The 26,091-nt window shown below is 35.5% G+C and overlaps 1 protein-coding gene across 2 annotated transcripts in view; it reads right to left on the bottom strand.

Moving 5' to 3' along the window:
• LOC126969444 (uncharacterized) overlaps positions 1 to 25,424 on the bottom strand; it is a 74,967-nt gene extending 49,543 nt beyond the window's left edge. The window contains exon 1 of one of the 2 annotated variants that reach the window (XM_050814875.1): positions 25,028 to 25,424. In XM_050814875.1, coding sequence (XP_050670832.1) covers positions 25,028 to 25,153 — 126 coding nt within the window. In that variant the 5' untranslated portion in view covers positions 25,154 to 25,424. The remainder of the gene's footprint in view (positions 1 to 25,027) is intronic. The other variant, XM_050814874.1, reaches the window with a different exon arrangement.
• Positions 25,425 to 26,091: the final 667 nt, after the last annotated feature.

Consider the following 26,091-nt stretch of genomic DNA (forward strand, 5'->3'; position numbering starts at 1 on the left):
ATAATATAAGTAAACAGTAACATTGTTTTTAAGTTAAAGTGTATTCGTTTGTCATGAAAATGAGCGTAATATCTCAGATAAAGTACAGGAAGATTTCGCTTCAAAAATATATTCTAAATTAAGTAACTCATAACGATAATCCTTGGGAAAGCCAAGGAAAGCTGCGTTCAAAGTAATAGTCATGAAATTGAGAACGCATCTGCTGGTAACTGCAGTTGTCATTGATTGATTGATCAAAGAACACCGCTCAGCGATTTGTTACGCTAATGTTTTTGTACAGATATACTGCTATATTTAACGTTATCTTATTAACCCGATAATTCGCAACTTAAATAACTTTGTTCGTAATTTTATCAATTAATACGTTTATTATTAATAAATTTTACTAGTGATCTGAAATTTGAAAGATTAGAGCGGGATTTTAATGATAATTCTCGATAGTAACGAAATGTGTAGATTGTCCAATTATTGAGATAATTATGTGATACATTGCATCAAAAATTCAAAAATGTAAGTTTCTTTATCTACACACATGCTTTAAATCCTCTATAAAGATTCTAAAACAGTTAGCTAATTGCCAACATTAAAACACCCAATGTTCTAATAACCATTACATCATCCAATAGAGTGTTGTAATGTTGTACTGAATTTCATAACAACACTCCTATTTTTTTTTTTTCATTCCCTTCATGCTCAAAGAGTTTTAACAGACAGCCACACTCTTATTGCTCGATGCGTGGCATCTGTATGAATTTCAAAATAAGAACATTTTGGTTTACGCGCGTTCCACACTACCAGAACGTCGCGCGCCGTAAAAAAAAGTAGGTTATTCGAATCCCCGCCAATTTTCTTCGATATTTTTATTGTTTTGTTTATAAAAAATGAGCGATTAATTTCCAAAAGAATTCAAGTGAATTTTAATTATTGCACTATACAAAATGTAAATTACTACTAAAACAAATAATTATTTCATTAATACTTAGTTTATTTGTATATAATCAGTAATGGACGATATTAGGTTACTACTAGGACTGGCTGTTTTAATATTAGCACTAAGCTAACTGTTTCAGAACCTTTTAGAGGATTCATATTTTGGGTGTAGATAAAGTCTTGTATGCAACTGTTGATAATTAGGTATTAAAACACTCATGTGATACTATTATCACACTCGGCTTCGCCTCGTGAGATAATACCACATTCGTGTTTTAATACCCCTTATTACACAACAGTTGCATAAATAACTATTATCTCATTAATAATACCATATATCAGGTTTGATATATTTTTTGTTTTTCAAGTATATATTACTTCACTATTTACACACTCTTGCATTCTTTAGAACCATTGTATAGAGCAGGTGTTCCAGTCGTTCTAACGTGTTGAATGGCCTTCTCCGCCTCTTCAGGGCTTATTAATCGTATAACTCTTAGCTTATCTTTCATTTTGAGAAATAAAAAAACACAAAGTCTGTATGGTGGATTATCCCCATTTTGTATTTGAGGCCTTCAAAAACTCAATCTTTACCTTAACAGAAAGTTAGGATGCGTAGTTGTGGTGAAGGATGAATTTGCTGCTTGGACTTGTATCGCAAACTATTCATACTTATCTGTAGTATCTGTGTGTGTCTGTATCTTTTGGATTTCAAAATCAAATGTAGTGTAATTTTTCAATCTGATGAAAAAAAGCAGCAACCATTTTCTGACCAATGTTTAAAATTTTCTTTCAATTTTGTCACTTGGCAAATCATCGGCAGGAAAGACCAATTCAGCGAATTGGCTTTTTCTCTCAGCTTCAAAATTACCTAGGTTATACCGTTATTGTTTTTTTTCTAATTATTGTATTAAGTATTAAGTAACGCGCAGGTATTCTACCTGTTTTACGCGGCAACATCATAGTAGTACCAACGTAATCTAGCCACGATCACATAGGACCGTACCTTGAGACTGAAGATGGGATTCTAATGTGCCCGTAATTACCACTTACTACATTATCTATACACAGATCTGGAAAATGTTTTACGAAGTCATCAGACCAATCATTGTATCACACTCAAATTATAAATTCCCTCAGTAATGACTATGCGTATTTCTCGTAAGATCAGTTAAGATTCACCGCTCCACTTTCTCACACTATCGTCTAACGTATTTGATCATGTTATGAGAAGGAATTTTAAGTAAATTGAATGTCTGTTAGTTGTTTAATTGAATTGAATATATTATTACTGTTTAGATATATATATTTCAATTCCAACAAGCATTTTCTCTATTATTCCAGTTATGGTTAGTGTGTTCAGGAATACAGTCATAATATGTAAATTTAGAGTTGAGACAGTATTGCGTACGCATTTGTACAATTGAGTGTGTCCCCCGTCCTTCTGCCAAAGAGACCTAATAGATTTACATACTCAATGACATCGCTCAATATCTATTCTATCTAGTGTATATATGATGTATACAGGGTATATACACATAAAAGCGCAAATCTCCTAAAGTTCTAAACCGATTTATTGAATTTTTTACACAACATTTAATGACTATACGAACAAGATTTTAATAATCTATATATTTATATACGAGTCACAATATCTGACAATGATATTAAAACGGTTCTGATGGATGGGAAAGCTCGTTGATGTCTTTTGTATGATTGCTTTCAGCTTTGTAGCTATACGTTAATAACATCATCAGGTATTAATATATTTTATCTATCGATATGATGAACTAGCACTGAAATAGACATCAGGACAGGTAGGAAATATTGTTACCGTTTAAAAATAAGGCAATACTAACCACAAGATGAAAAGGACTCAGGCAAAGTTTGAAGACTTACCAAAAGTATTACTACAAAAGGTATTCATTGTAGTGAAAGGCTGGATGCATATAAGTGGAACATATATATGGATGAAAGCCTAACTCAAACGAGATGCCTATGGAGACACATGCAATTTTTTCTATCCCTAAATATAAACCAATTTTTTAATTTTTCCAAATTTCGAAACAGCTTCGTAAAAGTTTAGGCAGTATACGATTTCTCGCGCTGAACATTGCCTTTGTATTTATTACACAAACAGAGGAACATATTTAAAAAAAAACAACATTATCAACTACAACGCGACACATTGTTCCGTACGCAACTCTTCATAATTTTTTTATGTTGATTGCGACGGTGAAGTTAGTTTTGTTATGAGATTATTGCCCATATCAGTGACAAGCTGTAAGCTTAAATGCAAAAAATACTGACTTTCACAATACATATATTTCGATTTCCGGTAAAAAAAACATACTTGTATACAATATAAGTGCTTCAAATGGTCAGATTGTACAAACTATCGCAAATCGGAGCGAAGAATCGTTAACACTCCGTTGACAATTTGGTCACAGCGTATTTAATTTGTTATTTTTGTAACCTGGATTAATAAGTGTTTGAAGTAAATTCATCAAACAGCATTATATTAAAAATATTGCTGAGTAGATAAAATTAATTATTTATCACGATGCCTTCAGTAATGCAGTACGCCATTGATAACGCCAGTTACCATTTAACCATTCGTCTATAAACATTGCAGGGGCGGTCCGAGTAACCATTATAAATCCACGTATTACTCATTAGAACCATTAATTATAGTTATTTAACAAATGTCATAGATTAGTTCAGTACATGAGGTAAATAAATATTATTACCATAAAAAATAATATAAAAATATCTACCCCTAAGTGCACCCCTTTTCATGGTCCTTCGAGCCGGATACCAATCCATATTTTTCGTAACTTGATTGTATAAAGAGGATGCGTGGAAGTAGATTAACTGCACAAATTTATAAAGAGGAGGACGGATGGAGGCAATATAGGCGTTCTTCTATGATTAGGCGAAGGGTGTACTGAAAAGAGGGTTAGGAGTAATAGAAATGGAGGAGGAGGCTGTAAGAAAGGATCGATATGAGTGGAATAAGCTAGGCCAATTGTTATTAAGCGTGACAAGGGGAAATCCTTAATTTTCGCCTTTCACGATAGTCAGGTGTGATTGTGTAATGATGAACATACATATTTTCTGAATGTGATTGACTCTGCTCAGCATTCGCAGTTCTTAGTTTCATCGATGATTTTAGAGCGAGTTGTTATGCGTGATGTAAAGTGTTTTCATGGTAATATTTCAGATTAAACGTCGAAACAATATGCCTTAAAGCGAAGTTAACCCATAGAAAATTTTGGGTCACTGTGTCATGGTCAATTCATAGTATAATTTACTACAGCTTCCTTACAGCAAGATGTTATTGTACTGAACTTTAACTAATGATCATCATAATTGCTCTATGACAACTCAAGACCTCAAAGACTAAACAGTTGCACAAGATTCATGCAGAAACCCTCCACCATCCTTCGTACTCGCCAGACCTCCCCCAACAGACTTCCATTTTTCCCGCGATTTGGACAATTTTAACATAGAGTAATTTATTTCTCAAGTAGCAATACAAAATGCCTTCAGAGTGCATTGTGTCCAAATCCCCAGAGTTCTACCGCAAAAGGCATTATTGAGCTTTCTTCTTACTTTACAAATATTTTTTACTAAAAACGGATTTTTTTTTTAAATTTTTACTATGCCCCTTATTGTATCAGTGAATATTTTTAATCTGTAAATAAGAATTTTAAAAGACAGTTAAACTCAATTCGAATCATACTTTTAATACGTAGATTTATAGTTCATACTAGAATGTGTAAACCTAAATGTTATTTTACTTATATCAAAGAATTCAAAGCGTTATTAAACCAGTTTCATCCAGGTACCTTCAAGCATATTAAGGTGGTATTTGTGAAGGTCGGGCGCGGCGCAGCGTAACCAACAGGACTATCTGGTTGACCTTGCAATGCCGCCCGACGAAACAGGCTCATCCCAACACAATTAAATACAAGCTATACGACACATAAAGATATAGTTCAAAATTCAATGTCAAGGCATCCTTAGTGTGGTACATATCCTATGAGTCTATTATAGACACATTATTTAGAATTAATTGAATAGTCTAAATCAATTATTATGATTCTATCACAATAAAACCTCTAAGATCACAAATTTTATGAAAAATTATATCCAAGTTTAATTATGATTTGTTGTAAACATATAATTTACCTTAGATCATTTATACGTGTATATAACAGCTGTGACATGTCGAGAGAATGAATGAAGAACGATTGACGAAGAAAGTGTATAAGGCCAGTGTAAATGAAAATGTTAGAAGGGGTAGACTAAGGCGGACGTGAAAAAAGGCCAGGTCAAGAGTACCCTAAACCGGAGAGCATGTATGAAAGGAATAATGAAAGTGGACGAAGGGAAACAAGTATGTAAGGATCGTGGCATGTGGAAATAAGCGGTCTCTGCCTACCCCTACGGGAAAGAGGCGTGATTTTATGTATGTATGTATGAATACGTCGAAAAAAGAGACCTTTGTCCAGCAGTGGACGTCTTCCGGCTGATGATGATGAAGAAGAAGTAATTTTAAGCTTGGAGTTAATTTTCCACTGCGTTTATTTATAAGACTGCGTTATTAGTTATCGTTTATAATGCTGCGAAAGATGTATCACAAAGGATACCAAAATACCAGACCATCTAACACATAGGTTCTCAAAGTGGGCGATAACGCCCCCTTGTGGGCGTTTGAGACTTTCGGGGGGCAGTAGAAGAACCAGAAAAAATTAGGGGACATAGAGATGGCGCAGATGGGGCGTGGGTAGATTAAAAAATAAAGTCTAAAAAGGCAAAAAAATACACGAAAATACTCTAGAAAAAACATATTCTCAAAGTGGGCGGTGAGCAAAATAAGGTTGAGAAACTATAATCTAACAGTTCAAGCAGCATATATTTTTAACAGATGCTCTAGTAAAATGCCCAACTGTCACAGACCAAGATGAAATTTCATCGGTCGAGTGAATTTGAACCGCTACTCAATAAGGGTATTCGTAACATTAAACTGTATGAGAATCTTATATTGTAGTATATCATTACATTTCACTTTTGATGGCCATCAGGCATCACACTACTGTTCGTATCTTGATTGTCAGCTGGCCTTTCTCATGAGAGAAATCGCTCTTGGAAAATTGAGAGTATATATTTTTAACCTACTAACAATAATGGTGATGTTTTAAATTAAAAAAAACGATAGAATGTGAGTCGGACTTGCCCACGAAGGGTATAAGATTTGTACTCATACTTTTAAAGATCAAATAGTCGCTATAATACCCTAAACACATTGTCGAATTCGGTACGAAAGGACCATCGAACGGTCCGGCGTCGTACTCTGAACTGTCCGGACGGTAACAATAATAATATGGTGCGATGCCTAGTAATGCTACATGCCATTTATTTATTTATAGAACAACCAGTAGTTGTTTCATTCTAATATGCTTAAAATATATCAAATATTAACAAATAATGAGTTGAATGTACAACAAATTAAGGTGTCACAACATACACAGTCTTTGCTTCCGTGACACCAAGAAAACAATAAAATAAAAAATAAAGCAAATTTATAAAATCAAGATACGAATTTGAAAAGAAGAAAAAAAAAAGAAGAACAATATTAATCATTTGGCGCCTAACAATCTCGTAATATTTTTTTTTAAGCGCAGGTAAAGAATCTTTATAAATATCTACTTCGCCTTGGTACTCGGCGGGGAACTCGTAAGCTGACGGAGTGCACGAGTGATGGACTGTCGAGCTGATTTCTAATTATTTTGTATAAAAATATTAGATCTAGCATTTGTCGTCGAACAGAAAGACTTTTCAAGTTAAAGTGTCTCAACATTTATGATATACAGACTAGTAAGAAACAGATTCACGGACAGTGGAGAGTAGAAAAATAGATCTATTTAGAGATAGCTAGAGTATATACTCTTTGGTAAGCGTATATATTATCAGGAATATATAGACGATAAAAATGTATGGATACAATGAAAATCTGTAAAGGGAGGACAAAACTTGCTGAGTTTCTTGCCGATTCTTCTCGGTACAACAAGGCCTCCTGGTAGTCTTGAACCAATGGCAACAAAATTAACTTTCCTGTACAATTTGTACCTAAATGAATAAAGAAATTTCATGCATATATAAACACAGACCGCAACATCCTCAAAGAAATTTTCTTTAGAGCACAGAAAGGATGTGAAAAATTATTTCGTGCGGGCGCGTCTTAAGACACCTTTGTTTTTTACGAGTTCTTAAGACTAGCGTTCTCAGAAAATTAGAACACACTGAATACCGTGAACATACTCCAGTTGTCGGCTTTACAAAGCAAATTTTTTGAACTGTACATTCTTTCTAATATTACATCCTGTTCATTTATCTAGCATGTTATGTTTATTTTTTGTATATGTTTATTGAAAACATGTTCAGGACTTGTTACCCTAATCGACCCATTTAAAAAAAATGAGATACAGTAGTATGGATATTTTTCTTTTTTTTTTAATTTAGCCAAGGTCATCGCTTCAGTTTCCATGATTGCGAAATTGAAGTGGCACATAGTACGACGGACAGATGGCCGTTGTGGCAGTAAGTCCTCGAATGGCGACCACGTACCGGAAGATGCACTATTGGTATGAATACGTTAAATATTTACCCCCTTATTTATAATAGTCTAACTTAAAGCATTGGTAATTCTCACTCTGTCTTCTTCTATTGACCTAAGTCAGAATAAGAAAAAACACTCCTAAGCGGCTGTTTAAAGTTAACGGACCATTATGAATAAGGGGGTAAACCTGTACATATCTATAATATACCACAATTACTCAAGGATAAAGTTGATGCCATAAAATCTACCGTAACCAAACAAATTAAACTCATCGAAAGCTAATCCACTACAGCAATAGGCTCATAAAACCATTAAAATATAGTTGAACCATAAAAACAAACATGGTTATTGGAAAGTGTTTCTAATCTTGCGGATCATTGCTATAAACGATCGCCTTTCACGTTCGCTTACGCAGACAAATTTTCCGGGCTTTCACTCAATAATTAATACTATTGGCCGCCGGTCAACACTTACATAGCATTATTGTGCAACAACCTGCAATCAGTTGAAACTAGAAACCATTGCAAGCCGACAGATAGCTGTAATGTTACATTCTGTTCCATTTAATCCATTGGCGTATTTGTATAATACTGTCTTTTTACAATGCAGTGCCGCTCAGGTTTCTGGAAAAACCTCAAAAATTCGGAGCGGCACTACAACTGCGCTGCCTTGAGACATTCGATGTTAAGTCTCATTTGCCCAGTAATTTCACTATCTACGGCTCCCTTCAGACTCAAACACTGTATTTTTTTTTATGACAATAAGGGACAAGACCAGCAGGACCGTTCAGTTGATGGTAACTGATGAGCCCTGCTCATTACAATGCAATGCCGCTTAGGATTATTGAAAAACCTTGAGACATAAGATGTTAAGTCTCATTTGCCCAGTAATTTTACTAGCTACGGCGCCCTTCAGACCGAAACACAGTAATGCTTACACATTACTGCTTCACGGCAGAAATAGGCGCCGTTGTGGTACCCACAATCTAGCCGGCATCCTATCTTTACGCTGTGTAAACTAAACCCACTAAACATAAAATTGTCTGAATGTTAGGTACATTGCATGCTGATATCTTTATGTTTCCATTGGTTTATCACCGCTGTTCACATTCTCCGACATATTGCGCTTTTTTTCGCGCCAAGAGAGGTGGCCTCCGATGAAGGCTTAGCGGGCACCTGCCCAAAGCCATCAGGTGGTGTTTAGTGGGTAGGCACGTAGGTTTTTGTGAGTCCCACATAAAAAACGCAGCCGTCTGCGTTGGTATGCGTGAGCATTCACCACCTCCCTCCCTGCGTTATCCCACAGCCCTATTTCCTTTGTCTAGTCTAAAAAAATCTCCAGAAACACCAGTTGAATCACAAGAGCGACGACAGCCTTTTAAGGTGTACCTGTCACGAAGTTTAACCTCAATTCGGGGCAATTAAGAAAAAAACTAAGATGTTGATTATTTACGAAGAGGAAGTTGTTCATAAATCTCCTAGTATAGAGTGAAGTGTTACAGATAACAAGAGATTTATCTAGTAATTGACACTGTCAATGCTTATTGGTTGTTGTACCAGACGCCAGTAGTACAGAGGTTTTGTATTCAAAATACTTTACTTCTTAGTTACGTTAATTCTTACTTCGTTACTTTTTATGGTGCGGCCATATTGTCGCGATAAAAAGAAGATTTGTAGTTACGGGGGGGGTAAGCAGTTCGTTATATGAAAATGAAGAATGTTTATTTGAAACGTATAGTACACATAAATATATAAATAACTCAAAAAAACTTATAAAGGAGACAAAGAAAAAACAAACAAAATCTAAAACATTCATACTACCTATACGTTACAAATTACAACAAATACCAGTGGGTGACTCCTTTGCACAGGATGCCGGCTAGATTATGGGTACCACAACGGCGCCTATTTCTACCGTGAAGCAGTAATGTGTAAGCATTACTGTGTTTCGGTCTGAAGGGCGCCGTAGCTAGTGAAATTACTGGGCAATTAACATCTTATGTCTCAAGGTGACGAGCGCAGTTGTAGTGCCGCTCAGAATTTTTGGGGTTTTTCAAGAATCCTGAGCAGCACTGCATTGTAATGGGCAGGGCGTACCAATTACCATCAGCTGGACGTCCTGCCCGTCTCGACCCTTATTTTCATTAAAAAAAAAAAAACAAATATGGTCCCAACTCAGCATGTTTGCTGGTTTGAAAACCAACGACCAGCGTTGGTTCCGTATATTACATATATATTATATTTGGAGTTGGAGTGATTTTTGTTTTGCTATGATAAAGAAGTATAATTTCTTATAAATTCTATTTCACAAACATTTTTATGGTATTCGTGTCGTAACGACTGTGATCTGTGGACTAACTGTAATGTTTTATTATCATTTTGTCTTTCAATTTAAAACCATCAACGACCTTACAATTAAATACAAAATTATCTGTCCTGTACCGTAATTGTAATGCACCGTAAAAGATTGCATCATGCGATATTTAATGAATAACATAGTTTATGACCACTTGCTTAAAATATATTATATAAATACTAGCTGACTGTATTGCTATATATAGTAATAAAAATAAATTTGGGGTGTAAAAAGTAGATGCAACGGATTCTCAAACCTACCAAATTTATCGTACTACAATTATTGTATGTATTGATCCATTGCCATCTTGCTACCCTATAGAGGATTTGTGGATGGAACAGAATAATATAAAAATCGGGATACAAAAATAGGGGTTGATCGTAGAGGGTTGAAAATTTAGGGTTGTATGTATTTTTAAATGTTGTATCATATAAAAATAAAAACAAAAATTTACGTCCAAAAAAAAAATTGGTGTGACCCACCCTTAACATTTAGGGGGATGAAAAATAGATAGTAGCCGATTCTCAGACCTACTGAATATGCATATAAAATTTGGTAAAATCAGTTAAGGCGTTTCGGAGGAGTAAGGCAACTAACATTGTGACACGAGAATTTTATATATTAAGATATACAATATGTAGGTATAATTCTCAAAGCTTTTGTTGTACGGACAACAATTGGATTGGCATCATTAATATTCATTACTCTTGCATAAATAACAAGTTGGGCGAACTTTCTGCGGAACCTGAAATAAAATGAATACCTATCTAGGTTCCAACAGTGATATTGGGGAATAAATTACAAATTTTCAGCCATTCCAAAAGTTAACTGACGGACTTTCTTGACTTGTCTGAAATCTTTTATTAAATTCAAAAGCTAAAACCTATTCGAAAAAGTATGCCTTAGACCTGAGAAGAACGGGTGCAACAAAACTCAATTTTATTTTGATAAAATTTCGTTCCAATATAATAACGTACTTACAATAAAATTTATTCTTAAGTTTAGCGGTCGCTCCATTTCCAATCTGTAGTATCATTTAAGTTACAATAACCTTTATCTTTTTTGATTCAAGTGAATGCAAGCAATCTGCAAAAGTATTGGAACGCAAACAGTGTGACAACGCAAACATCACGCCACTAAGTAAAAAAAAGTATATAAGGACCTTGCTACTTGGCATTCTACCCTTTCTGACGACGATGCCAGGTTAAGCGTGCCGTGTATACCAGTGGGAGGCTCCAGTGCAGGACGCCGGCTAGATTATGGGTACCACAACAGCGCCTATTTCTGCCGTGAAGCAGTTATGTGTATGCATTACTGTGTTTCGGTCTGAAGGGAACCGTAGCTAGTGAAATTACTGAGCAAATGAGACTTGACAACTTATGTCTCAAGGTGACGAGCGCAGTGGTAGTCCTGCCCATTACAGGGCGTATCGATTACCATCAGCTGAATGTCCTGCGCGTCTGGTCCCTTATTTTTAACCGACTTCAAAAAAGGAGGAGGTTCTCAATTCGTCGGTTTTTTTTATGTTTGTTACCTCAAAACTTTCGACTGGGTGAACCGATTTCGATGATTTTTTTTTTATTGGAAAGCATATACTTCAAAGATAGTTTAGTAAGGTTCTGATTAGGATTATGATTCCATAAATAACAAATATCGTAACTAGAATTTAATTAATTAATTTGATTGTATAAAAATACGCAATTATTTTTATTACTTGTTAGTGCACATTATATCTATTGTTTTGGAATAGTGTTTTTTCATTAAAAAAAAGCGTAAATATAAGTTAGTAGTCTCGGATCGTCTACATCGAGGTGTGCAATGTTCAAGCACCATAAAATCAGCGCCGTAGCTGAATACCCACGTGCATCGTAAAAGGCAAATGTATTAATTTATGAGAAATGAGGTGAGTTACACTACGGGCGTTGCTCAGTGCAGTGGTGCTGAAACATCCATGTATTGCGTGCACCGTTACACGAGGCATAATTCAATCAAATGTATTTCAAACTGACATAATTACATATACATACTACCCGGTTGCTTCGATGACGTCACATCGTCGCTTTTTGTTTTTTCTGTTCCGCAGCCTAGCGAAACTCTAACCCCCTTATTCATAATAGTCTGCTAACTAAGGCATTGCTAATTCGCACTCTGTCTTCTTCTATTGATCTAAGTCAGAATGAGAAAAGACACTCCACAGCGGCTGTTTAAAGTTCGCGGACCATTATGAATAAGGGGGTAAAAAATAGCGATTCACTCGATTGTATGAAACGTGCAGTCATTGATAGATTGACAGATGACGGCTATAATCTTGTAAAAAACGGAGATAGCGGTAAGCAACTGTTCGCTTTCAAACTTAGCCGGATTATACTTCTTGGCCAATCGACACACTACAGGTTTTTTTTTAGGTAAATAAGGGACGTGACGAGCAGGACGTTCAGCTGATGGTAATTGATACGCCCTGCCCATTACAATGCAGTGCCGCTCAGGATTATTGAAAAACCCAAAAATTCTGAGCGGCACTACAACTGCGCTCGTCACCTGGACACATAAGATGTTGCGTCTCATTTGCCCAGTAATTTCACTAGCTACGGCGCCCTTCAGACCGAAACACAGTAATGCTTACACATTACTGCTTAACGGTAGAAATAGGTGTCGTTGTCACCCATGATCTTGCTGAGTAGGATACTCAAAGGAGCCTCCCACTGGTAATATTTACCCCCTTTTTAACCCCTATTTCAAACTTATGTCAATGACTGCATATTTCATACAAAACTAAATTTCAATTTTTACTTAGGTAGTGCCGCCTCTTATTACGTAGTATTTACATCCTCTTTGGCTTTGTTACGATGTGCAAAACAAGCATTACTATGATATTTTTATAAAAAAAACTAGCTGACCCGACAGACGTTGTTCTGTATATAATAAATAAAATAATGTTTTATATGAATTTGTCAATAATTATATCATAACATCAAAAATTATTTCGTAAAATATGCACCCTGCTGTCGTAATGAAAATGTTTCACAGCAGAACTGTCAAACCGTGCCGTCAATAAATTTTCTAATAGAAATTATGTATAGACACATCAAAGGAAAAACAAATTTGTTGTTTTTATTTAATTTAGCAGCATTTTCCTATTTATTCACCTTTTAAACCTTCTCATAATTATAGGAGTGTGATTAAAAAAAAACTCTGCTTCGACCAATACGACACGTGTTTCGCTTCTACTTGAGGCATCCTGAGGAAATGTTGACTCGCCGAATTTTGGAACGAGAGTATCTCGATAGACTCTTGTTCTAGGAAATCTAGAATGAGGGCCCTTAACTCTACGCCGTGCGGTTGGGTTTTAGATGTTCAATGCATGTGGACCAACAAATCTTCGTGGAATTAACACTTATAAGATAACTTATAAGATTTAGATATTATCATTAACTGAAATAAATGGAATCATAAGACAATTAGCAGTAAGGAATCATTACCAGTGGGAAACTCCTTTGAGTAGGATGCCAGCAAGATCATGCGTGACAACGGCGCCTATTTCTGCCGTGAAGCAGTAATGTGTATATATAACAGTGTTTCGGTCTGAAGGGCGTCGTAGCTAGTGAAATTACTAGGCAAATGAGACTTAACATCTTATGTCTGAAGGTGACGAACGCAATTATAGTGACGCTCAGAATTTTTGGGTTTTTCAAGTATCCTGAGCGGCACTGCATTGCAATGGGCAGGGCATATAAATTACCATCAGCTGAACGTAGTGCTCGCCTCATCCCTTATTATCATAAAAAAAAATGCGTTTCTAAGTTCAAGGGTAACACAGTCTCATTGTCACTTTTTGTAATAGAAATATTGCGAAGCGAAATTTCAAATTATTTGATGCGATTAAATTGTTTTACAATAGGCGAAAGCGGCCATCCGTTCCGTTCACTGAGTGTTTATTTGGTTAGATTTATAAATCTACTATCTTACTTCGATTTAATATCTATTGGCAAACGTGAGGTTATCTTAAGTAGGCGAAACCTATTTCAATAGATACCTTCGCGGTCCAGACTGGAAAATATATTTTTCACTTCTCATTCTCTAAAATTGCTTATTTGGGCACGATATAGGCTGCACAAAATCGATTTTTGTGCACAAGTGCATAAAAGTAACTACTCATATATGTGCCTATATTAAGGCAAAGAAAATGAGCCATACAGCCAAACACAATAAAAAGTTCAGAGATAGAATTTGTTAATTTATATATACTTTAATTTATTTGCCTCATGTTTTTAAGACATAAAAGATATTAAAGTTTTAATTAAAATACAGTAGGTTATTTAATTAATTAAAAAAATATATATATTACAAAATTAATTTAATAGTAGGCTGTATAGGTCTGGAGCCCAAGCCTAATATCAATGTCGTAAGATTTAAAAAAAGCGGCGGGAAACAGGTCTTGTTTTTTCGCGTGTTTATTAATTTCTTCAAATTTGCTAAAATTGTTAAAAATGTCCATGTCATACTACTGTTTTATTTCCTCGCAATCGAAACGAAAAGCAGAGTTTATAACTCGTCCACAAAACCATTTTATCCTCGACATTACTATGTGCTAAAAGTCACGGATTAAAAATGGTTCGTTTTGTGCACTCGTTGTAAAATCTACTATTGCGATTACTATCTAATATCGAAGTCATATCTAAGAATAAAATTGGCGACTTTGACATTACAGTAGCAGGCCAAAAACTAGAAAGAGTGCGCAAATACAAATATTTAGGTACGTGGTTAAATGAGAACTGGAATTCTCCCTGCGTCGTAGACCTCAGTACTGAGGGTTGTGACCACCCTTCTGTATCACTTTCTCTCGTACGATCATTCTCCATCTATTCCTGTCTCTGGCTGTGTGAAGGGAATTGTGAAGCGGAGCTGATCTAGTTGGACCATCGTGTTGGACTGCGTCCATGAGACCTCTTCCCATCTATTTTGCCGACCACCATGGGCCTCTCAAGGTTTCTAGCGTCCTCCCTTGCGATGTGACCGAAGTATTCTAAAACTCTGCGCCGACATTTGGATGACCTGAGTTCCCGCAGTATGGAGAGATTAGACCGAAATGCTGTCCAGGGGATACGGAGCATCTTTCTCCAGCACCACATCTCAAAGGCGTCAATGCGTTTGCGGTCTGCAGCTTTCAGTGTCCAAGTCTCAGCGCCAGAGAACCTGAATAGCGAAAAATGAAAAAAGTACTTTGCAACCGCAGTATTAAGATTTCCTTGTGCACTCGTTTACTGCGCTGTTACATCTGGCTCATACATCTATACGGATGTGAGGCGTGGACTATTAAAGAAGACCACAGGAAACGTATAGAAGCTTTTGAAATGTGGGCATATAGACGTATGTTGGCCATTAGTTGGACTCACAAGGCCACGAATGTGGAAGTTCTGCGCCGCGTTAATCAAAAACGAAACTCATGCAAACCATTGAGGAAAGTCGCATATTTGGGGCACGTGCTTAGCCACGAGAGGTACGAACTCCTACAACTCATCATAATTGGAAAAGTTGCCGCAGGGTCGTCGCAGAAAAAAGTCTTGGCTGCGCAATATCCGAGACTGGACAGGAATCTCGAGTGCGGCAGAAGTATATCGCCTCGTGAAGAACAAAAAGTTAAAATTACAAAACTGACTGCCAACCTTCGCTAGTCGGAGAGGCACGCGAAGAAAAAGAAGAAGACTATCTAATTAATTTAACTCATAATGCAACCCCAATAAAGACAACCGACAAGGAATCTATCTTTAGTCATTAATCTTAGTCAATCAAATTAGTCTTCTCGATATTATGATAATAAAAATAAAATATTTACTGTATAGTCACAATAAACTATGTATTTGGTGATACACTAAGGTCAAATAGATTTTTTTTATCATTTTCCATGTCACAAATAGGTATTAGGAGAGTCCGATTTATGTAAGTCAAGCAATGACGTTCTATAGAACGTCATATATATAGAACGTCATTGAAGTCGAGCAAAAAATTGTTGTAAAATAACAAAACAAATAAATTTCGTAAAACAATACGAAATGTTAAACATAAAAGCTCGTATAACAATTTTGTTTCTGTGTAATATCTTACAAAAGCATTTTTTACGAATTACAAAAAATAATATGTACCGATGTTAACATCCGGTATCAAGCACGATTCAGGTAGAATATTAATAGCAGTTTCCTGCTTAACTTTCGACCCTTTTTTCTGTGTCGTAACCATTTTTAAATAACATTTCTAGGCTTTCGGTTTTTTTTTGAAAAATAGGGACGAGACGAGCAGGACTGTTAGCTTATGGTAATTGATACGCGTTGCCTATTACAATGCAGTGCCGATCAGGATTCTTGAAAAACCCCAAAAATTCTGTACTACAATTGCGCTCGTCACCTTGACACATAAGATGTTAAGTTGCCCAGTAATTTCACTAGCTACGACGCCCTTCAGGTCGAAACACAGTAATGCTTACACATTACTGCTTCTCGGCAGAAATAGGCGCCGTTGTGGAACCCTATTATATTATCTAGCTTGCATTCTGTGCAAAGGAGTCTCCCACTGTTGGTGTGTACTTAGTGAGAAACTCAATTATTTTGTTTCGTTTATACCCCACGAGCTCATATTATGAATGAGTAATTATGTACGCATTTATTTTACTTTTAAGTTTAAGTGGCCACCAGTTCTAGCTGCATTTTCACCCACATTAAGTAATAGGTTAATAAATATTCAGGTAGCACAAAACTTACATTTCACTCACATAGGCAAGTAAAACTTTTCTTCTCACAAATGCTACGGTTAGTATATTCTTATTTCAGTTTATTTTTAAAAAGACGAGAGGGAAGACGTCCAACCTTTCTTACTTCATACAAACGCTCATACACATAAAACGTTAAAACGTATAACGTAATTATACGTTTTCACTTCTTAAGACGTCTTTCTTTAAAATAATAATATTGACACACTTTTACACAAATTATCTTGCCCCAAACTAAGGAAAGCCTGTACTATGGGTACAAGACAACGATATATTTAATAAAATATCTTTATTAAAATATACATATATATACACACCATGACTCGGAAACAAACATCTATATTCTTCATATAAATGATTGCACCTACCGGGATTCGAACCCGGGACCTCTAGCTCAGAAGTCAGGGTCATTAACCATTCGGCGGTATGTGTCGTCATTTATTATTTTAACTTATACGTGTATTAAGTAGCTATTAAGTTTTTATAAAAGCAAAAAGTACAAGCTTTACGTAAGCAAAGTCTGAGCAAAGTATAAGTAGGCTCTATAGATCTCAGGCTCAGATTGCTTTTTGCAAAAAATTAACCTGAACTTTGGCCTTTCATAATGTATTCATAAATTGTAGAAGTAAATAAAACACCGTCATAGAAACCTCTCAAATATAAACGGAGATTCCGAAACATTTGTTTTACAAACTTTTAAATGTTAATCAACCTCGAAATTTTCTTCGTTCTTTGGTGCAGTTGTTACTATGCCAACTGAGTGTTCGCTATTTCTTTTACTTTGCCTTTCTTTTCAAACATTGAGACGGATGAAACGACAAATATTTCGAACATGCATGCGAAGTCTATAGGGGGACCAGAAGGAGACTTAAAAGAAGTTTCGGTGGGGAAATACATATGGTGTCTCGGTTTCATCATCGTCTGTCAGCGTCTGTTTTGACGCTTTATAGGGTCAGCAACGCAGCTTACGCGTATACTGTCTTGTGTAACAAGTTTCACATTTGTTCCATAAAAACACCGAAAGTATTATAGCAGAAAAATCGCTATTGTATGTAGTACCGACGTAGTTAAAAATTGTAAAAAAAAAACTAATTTCAGCTAAATCAGTCTGCCAAGCTATTTTTTTATAAGGGACGAGACGAGCAGGACGTTCAGCTGATGGTAATTGATTCAGTCCATCATCCCATTATAATGCAGTGCCGCTCAGGATTCTAGAAAAACACAAAAATTCTAAGCGGCAGTACAATTGCGCTCGTCACCTTGAGACATAAGATGTCAAGTCTCATTTGCTCAGTAATTTCACTAGCTACGGCGCCCTTCAGACCGAAACACTAATGCTTTCACATTATTGCTTCACAGTACAAATAAGCACCGTTGTGGTACCCATAATCTAGCCGGCATCCAGTGCAAAGGAACCTCCCACTAATTACTTGTTATGTTTATTGACAGTGTACTTCCACTCCACTAGCAATACCATAATAATGTAGGGCTTTAAACTGACTGTAATTTTGTCGATTCTCTTTTTTGTTACAATAAAAGGTTTGTCGTAAAGAATCATATAAACGACAAATACTTCAGGCACCCTATTACCAAAATCGAAATACGAAGTTTCGGTTGACGGATCGTACATTTTCCTATTACGAAAGTGTTTCGGAACAGAAGGTCGATACGAAGTTCGCGATTAGACATTTTGTCATTCGTTTATCTTATCTTTTTCGTTGTTTGACATTATTATTATTATATTCGAAGTTAGGAAATCATCCCCACCATCTGGATGTGTGGCGGTCCTCCACAGTGCGGTTTTCAAGGAGGTTGTCTTCCTCGTACTAGGAAGCTGTGGAATGAGATTCCTTGTGCGGTGTTTTCGGGACGATACGACATGGGTACCTTCAAAAAAAGCGCGTACACCTTCCTTAAAGACCGGCAACGCTCTTGTGATTCCTCTGGTGTTGCAAGAGAATGTGGGCGGCGATGATCACTTAACACCAGGTGACCCGTACGCTCGTTTGTCCTCCTATTCCATAAAAAAAAATATGATCGTAACTACTTCACTTTTTATGGTCCATGGTTCCGAAACGAAATCCGTCCACTATATTCGGGTCCGAAGTGCTTTGGTAATAGGATTGAATTCGAAGATCGACGTTCTTTCGTTTCGGACGGAAACTTCGGATTTCGATTCGGAATAGACCTCCAGTAATTGCATAGCAAACGTATCCATGTTTTGTTTATTTTGAAGGCAAGAAGATTAACCAACACTTGAATGCAACGAGTCCCTCTTGGAGATTTTTTTGGGCTGAAACAATTTATTTTGCATCTGTTTATTTTCAACGTGCCGAGGTCTGGTAAGTTTAAAGCTATGAGAACATGTTTAGTTTTTATGTGATGAAAATATCGATAAGCAAAATGTCTGCCAGACTTACAATTTTGTCTTATGGAATATCTTAGGATTTTGAGTTTTTAATATTTATTTATGAAAATAAGGGATGAATCGAGCAGGAAGTTCAGCTGATGGTGATTTATACGCCCTGCCCATTACAATGAGTGCAGCTCAGGATTTTTGAAAAACCCCAAAAACTCTGAGCGGCACTAATTGCGCTCGTCACCTTGCGACAGGATGTTAAGTCCCATTTGCCCAATAATTTCACTAGCTACGGCACCCTTCAGACCGAAGCACAATAATGCTTACACATTATTGCTTCACGGTAGAAATAGGCGCTGTTGTGGTACCCATAATCTAGCCGGCATCCTGTGCAAAAGTAACTGGGAACTGAGTTTTTAATAGATAAATTATGACACAGGATTAAATAAGTAATTATTATTTCAAAGCAGACAAGCTCAATAGTTTTAAAACCGACTTTAAAACGGAGGGTTATCGAGTCTTGCCTATTTTTAAGATTGTTTTTTTGCTATCTCAGTAGTCAGTCATTTTTGAACAAGTCAATTTACATAAAAAAGAAATATTTGGTGATAATATTTTGATGTTAGAATTAGCAGTTCACTTCTATACTAAAACTTAATGTTTTATACTTAGGTAGTTGTAAAAATATATTATTACTAGCTGACCCGGCAAACGTTGTTTTGCCATATAAATTGTATTGATGTTTTCCTTGCTAGTTGATAAGAGATGGCGCTAGTTGTATTCATTAGTAACAATCACACTTTTATATTTTGTATGCACTATAGTTTTATAAATTGTAGCCTATTTGTTATTCTGGTATGTAAGCTATATTATTGTAAAGTTTCATCAAAATCTATTCAGTAGATTTTGCGTTAAAGAAGTTCAAACATTCGAAGTCGGTACTTTAATACCAAACCTTTTTTTTATGGAATAGGAGGACAAACGAGCGCACGGGTCACCGCGTGTTAAGTGATCACCGCCGCCCACAATCTCTTGCAACACCAGAGGAATCACAGGAGCGTTGCCCTTACGGAAGGAGTATACGCTTTTTTTTAAGGAACCCATGTCGTATCGTCGCGGAAACACCGCATAAGTTATAACAAATATTACATAATATTAAAATAGTCTACGTGTACGTCGACAGAGCGTGTTCACAGCTGAGAGAATTTCACATAGATTTCGTCACTTTCACAAACTTTCCACGCTATCTTAGACACCCATACATGCTTAATAAGTCATTCAAAGTTATGGTGAGTGCTTCAAAGTATAAAAAATGCGTTTTCATTTTTTTTAATTTTTCATAAGAATAGTTTTATTATTAGGCGAAGGGTCAATAGCCGAAACTCCCTGTGCTACGCAACTACCTACCTAAGAACGGTTTCACAGGCAAGAGGTTTTTTTTTATTATATACAGAACAACGTCTGTCATAATATTGTACTTGGCACCTGTCAAAAATTCTTAAAGTTGAAAGTTACTTCTAAGATTGTAATACGGTCTGTATAAGTCACAGAAAGGATAGGACTAGTTTGAACTGAAACAAAATAGTCATAAAATATTATAAAATTTCTATAAATTGCTTTACATTTCTAGAATCCACTTTAAAATCTATTTCCTTATAGTAAAAGCATAAAAGGCATTTATTTTCTCAAAATTGATTCCTTTAGAATTCTTTTTGATGTCATTTCTAATATACTAGACAGTTAGACACTACTACCGCTTCGGAAACAAATGAGGCTCTGAGAGAGAAGACGCGTCGCAAGAAACTCTCCCAGCGTTTATTTGCGCTCTTTTTATTCAAATATACAATATTGTATTGTCATTGCTATTGCTATAAAATAATCATAATCTAGTAGGTACGAGACTGTCGGATCACTTAGATATTCAGCTGTGGAGTAGTAGGATTTACGACAGAGCCATTTTTTTTATAAAACATTTAAAAATGTATTTATAGATAATTCCTGAACAGTGGCTGGGACTTTATAAGTGTATACATACATTTACCCTTAAACCTATGTATGTTAATATGATTACTGCTTCAAAACATAAAAAGCGTCAATTTAGTCAAATTGACAAGTTCGAAGCCATGATGAGAAATAAAAATCCATTTTATCCCATTTCCTGCAACATAGATTGTGTAATAATTTGACAATAACATAAATTTTGCCAATTAAGATTATATATATATATTACAACATTAACGAACTACATTTAAATACTTATATTTATACTAGCTGACCCGACAGACGTTGTACTGTACATAATAAATAAAATACCGTTATTGTAATGAAATTGTTTTTACAGCAAAACTGTCAAAGCGTGCGTCAATAAATTCTCTCATAGAAAATATGTCCATACAAAACAAATATTGGAAATAAAAATAATTATGGGTCCCAAATCGAAATGAAAACTATACTATCTCTCAAGTTGGACTTAACTGCACTCCATGAAGTAATCCCCATTTAAATCCGTACATTAGCTTAGGAGTCCATCGCGGACAAACAACGTGTCACGTAATTTATATATATTAAGATTATAGAATAATTAAATAAAGCACCCACTTAGCAAAACAATTAATTAGCATTGAGGTAAATACGTAATAATTCAAGGAAAATATTATCACACTCATAATATTGTAATGATTCATAATAGGTACTATAATGTTTTGCAATAAATGCATAAGGCATTGTTAAATTCCAAGAATCATCCTCAGTCAAATTAAGGAACAGGTAGATACTATTCAAAGGTAAGAAGACCATTGTGTATACTTTAAGAGTCTTTTGGAATATTGTAAATCCTTAGATTAATTATACGTCTAGATAGAGTCTCTTGCTGTTAGACAACCGATAAAAACAGGCCAGGGATATTAGTTTAGTGTGTGTAACAATCTTTTTTTTAAGTGATCTGTGTTAAGTGATCACCGTCGCCCACATTCTCTTGCAACACCAGAGGAATCACAAGAGCGTTGCCGGCCTTTAAGGAAGGTGTACGCGCTTTTTTTGAAAGTACCCATGTCGTATCGTCCCGGAAACACCGCACAAGGAAGCTCATTCCACAGCTTTGTAGTACGAGGAAGAAAGCTCCTTGAAAACCGCACTGTGGAGGACCGCCACACATCCAGATGGCGTGATCCACAATCTACGTCTTACACTCGCGATTTGTGTGACACTTTGTGTTAGAACACCCTGCTAGAACCGTTTAAATTTCGAACAGTTTCGTCATAAATCATATAGAATAGTCAAAATAGAATACGTTCATACTTAGGTTGAGGTTTTTATGTGATAATTGGAGATATTAAAAAAAAAAGAAATTGAATAATATTAGCAGTAGGTACAGCTATGTAAGATAATGTTCTAGTTGGCCTTAATCGATTTAGCCTATTAGCTATAACTGGTTCTATTGGAATTTGGTACAGTGCCTATTTATAAATTGTCTCGCAGTTGTGAATATTATTTTGTTAGGTAACTTTGATTCTGTCTTTTCATACAGCATAGGTACATCGTTGTTATAATAATAATATTGACACACTTTTCACACAAATTATCTTGCCCCAAGTTTAGCATATATAGCATGTGTTATGGGTTACAAGACAATGATATATTTAATACAATATACTTGCTTTAACATACATAAATTCATATAAACATACATAAATACATATAAACATCCATGACTCGGAAACAAACATCCATATTCATCATATAAATGCTTGCACCTACCGGGATTCGAACCCGGGACCTCTAGCTTAGTAGGTAGGATCGCTAGCCACTCGGCTATACAGGTCGCCACTATAATGTCAAATGAAAATCCAAAATGGCCATGTTTTTCTTTTTTTAGAACGTATGATAGAGGAAACAGATTTGAATACAAATTTAATTCGTCGCCATACGGTTGACATACATATCGCGACTATATAACGTAGCTTGTAACGCACACTAAAGTAATAAACCTGGTCTGTTTTCATCGGTTGTCTAGCACCAAGAGGCTCTATCTAGACGTATAAATTATCTAAGGCTTAAGTTTTCATTTCATGTTATTATTAGGTTATGTGTCCATTTTCATCTAATTGAATAAATGGTTTTGATTATCATCATTTTACATCGTCCAAACTAGACTGCAGACTAGCGAATTCTCTAAGAAAAATGGGATTGTACGAAACATGCAGTCATTGAGATTATACAAATGATTTGAATTTCTTTAGTGTTAATTTTTTTTTTTTTTTTTTTTAATATATTTATTTAAAACTTTACATATTTATATAAATAAAGCAGCAACCAAAAATCACGAAGATTTGTCCGGTTTGCTAACATGAGTTGAGTTCGCAATGATAATTAAAATAAGATCAGAAAAAACTTAAGTAAGTACATACACAAGGTTTACAAGCAAAGCATCATTAGATCATTAATTCCGCCAATGTTTGTCTTTAAACAATTCGACACGTGTTTCGCCTCTACACGAGGCATCCTCAGGGCGTGTTGTGTCGCCAAAATCTGGCACGAGACTCAATTTTGAGTCGAAACACGTGTCGAATTGTTTAAAGACAAATATTGGCGGAATTAACACTAAAGAAAACTTAAATCATTTGTATAATTACAATGATACCTTTTATCATACTATATCATTGTATAATTTTGGATTTCCGCAAAGTAACGCCTACTTCAATAAAAAGTCATTGAGATTGCCAGATGACGGCTATAATCTTGTAAAAAAAACCGGAGATATCCGAAATCCACTACGTTTTAAGCAACTATTCGCTAAACTTAATCGGATTATACTTCGTCGCTTTAATAAGGTAATTACTATTTCAAACTTATGTCAAATCACTGCCCGTTTCATACAAAACTAAATTTCAATATTTACGGCAATCCCGCCTCTTATTACGAAGTATTTACATCCTCTTTGCTAGACTGTTGTGTGAATCTCTAATTCTCCAAGTACCTACATATTAAGGCGACACAAAATGCCAGCGACCTTCAGCGATATGAGTTCACGGCTGCCGGCCCGCCATCTATGTAACAAAGCCAATATTTTCAAAATTCTTGGGTGGAAAACAGTTTATATGCTCACAATCCTCGTTATTCACTACTAATCTGAATAAATGAACCTACACAAAAAAGTACAAGATCTAAGAATAACTTTTCTGAGAGAAGTACCAAAAAAAGGCGTCACGCCATGCCAAAAAACTTGTTTAACTTCAAAGAAAAGTGGTAGTTCAAAAAGGCTCGACAGTGTTAACTATAACCAACAGCAAGCATTAGCAACCTACAATTAAGACTTAAGGATATGTGTAACAGGATTAAGTAGTGTTCATAGCTCCAAATGCTATACTTTCACCACAAAACTTGTCTAAAAACACCATGTTTGCGTGTTTTCTGCTTACTCTTCGCCTTAATATAAGGTGCAATGTGTACTGTGTAGTACAGTTACCCACACATGTCCGTACTATTAGGTACCTTTCTGAATATTTATGCGTAGCGTGACTTCGTAACGGTATATCGCAAACACGATAGGGATCGAACAACTCATTTTTGTAACAGAACCTGTTTACTAGGGCATCCGAAATGTTATTTAAATTAAGGTGTAGTTCCGAAACGACTATGCCAATTTCGATATAATTTAAGTTCCATATGGACATCAAGCGGGATCAAATTGGCTTCAGGCTGTACTCCTACGTAACGAAGGATTATGTCTAATATATACTTTTATATGTTCATTTTATAAGTGCAATGATTGTCTTAATTCAATAGTATAAAAAATATAAAACACATACCTACTTAGTACTTAAGGTAGCGACAAATATTTTTTTAAATCAGTCATAAAATATGGTTTAGTTTATATATTTTAGAGCACAGCATCGCCGTGTTTCAGTAATTAGTTAAGCTTATTAAAATGGGTTAGTGGTAGTGAAATCCTTATAACAATTTCTTATAGTTAAGTTAGCTCAAGTTAAGTAAACCTTACCTGTATGTTGTTACGTCGTACTTCAATATACAACCAGTTATCTGTCGAAAACGCTATTGCCATTAAAGCAGCGGCCACGATTGCTGTAATAGTCGCTATAGACAAAGTTACTGCAGAGCAAGGCATTTTTACAACCTTCAAGAGAATACAAGATAAAAGAAAAGGAGGTTGGTAGACACTATCACAACACAATTCTTTCTGCAAATAGTTCACCTATACAGCATTTTTACAAAACACTTATCGTACGGGATTCACGGGAGCACTCTCACAAATTATAAAAACTTTATTCGAAACAAGTCATCGCCAGCAGATGAGCAGAGTACTCAGTACTGTGTCCGCGCGCGACACTGCCTCCTTTACTTCGTCTTGCCTTGCCGCTCTCTTGCGGATGTGAAACTTTCGAAAGCGCCCGAAACGCCTTCAAGTGGCGGGAATGCTAATTAAAAAACATGTTTTTGTGTTGCCAGTGTAACAATTTTCTACTATATATGTACAGAAACATTTCTTATATTTCTTTACAATGATAATTGACGCTATTGACACAAACGTTTCCAAATTAGGTAAAACTGAACACGTAGTAAAACTAACACGCTATTACAAAAGCTAAATACATTAAAGTAGATTAAATTACTTTCAATATTTATTTTGTAACAGCATACTATACTAAAATATTATATATAACTCTCAAGAAACATAACTTACTCCACTTACAAAAAATTCCTCACCATCATATATTAAATAATTTAAATGAAGCTTTCAGTCATGTACTTAATAGGTTCACACCTTAATTATGAACGTAGGTCACACAGTTTTGCATAACTTATAAGAACAACATGTAACCAAAATATAATGCTTATTGCTTTGCGAAATACTCTCCTTTACATTTGAAACATTTTTTCATGCTATCGAACCATTTTTTAAAAAAGGAGGACCACAGATCTGAAGGCATGTTTTCTACGTGCTGATTGAACGCCATCACTGCCTCTTCAGAATTCGTAAAAGTGAAACCTCTCATCAAATCTTTGATTTTGGGGTGAAAAAAAGTTGTACTTTTACGGAACATA

Source organism: Leptidea sinapis, chromosome 18 (assembly GCF_905404315.1).
Source record: "Leptidea sinapis chromosome 18, ilLepSina1.1, whole genome shotgun sequence".
In the NCBI taxonomy this organism is placed as follows: Eukaryota; Metazoa; Arthropoda; class Insecta; order Lepidoptera; family Pieridae; genus Leptidea; species Leptidea sinapis.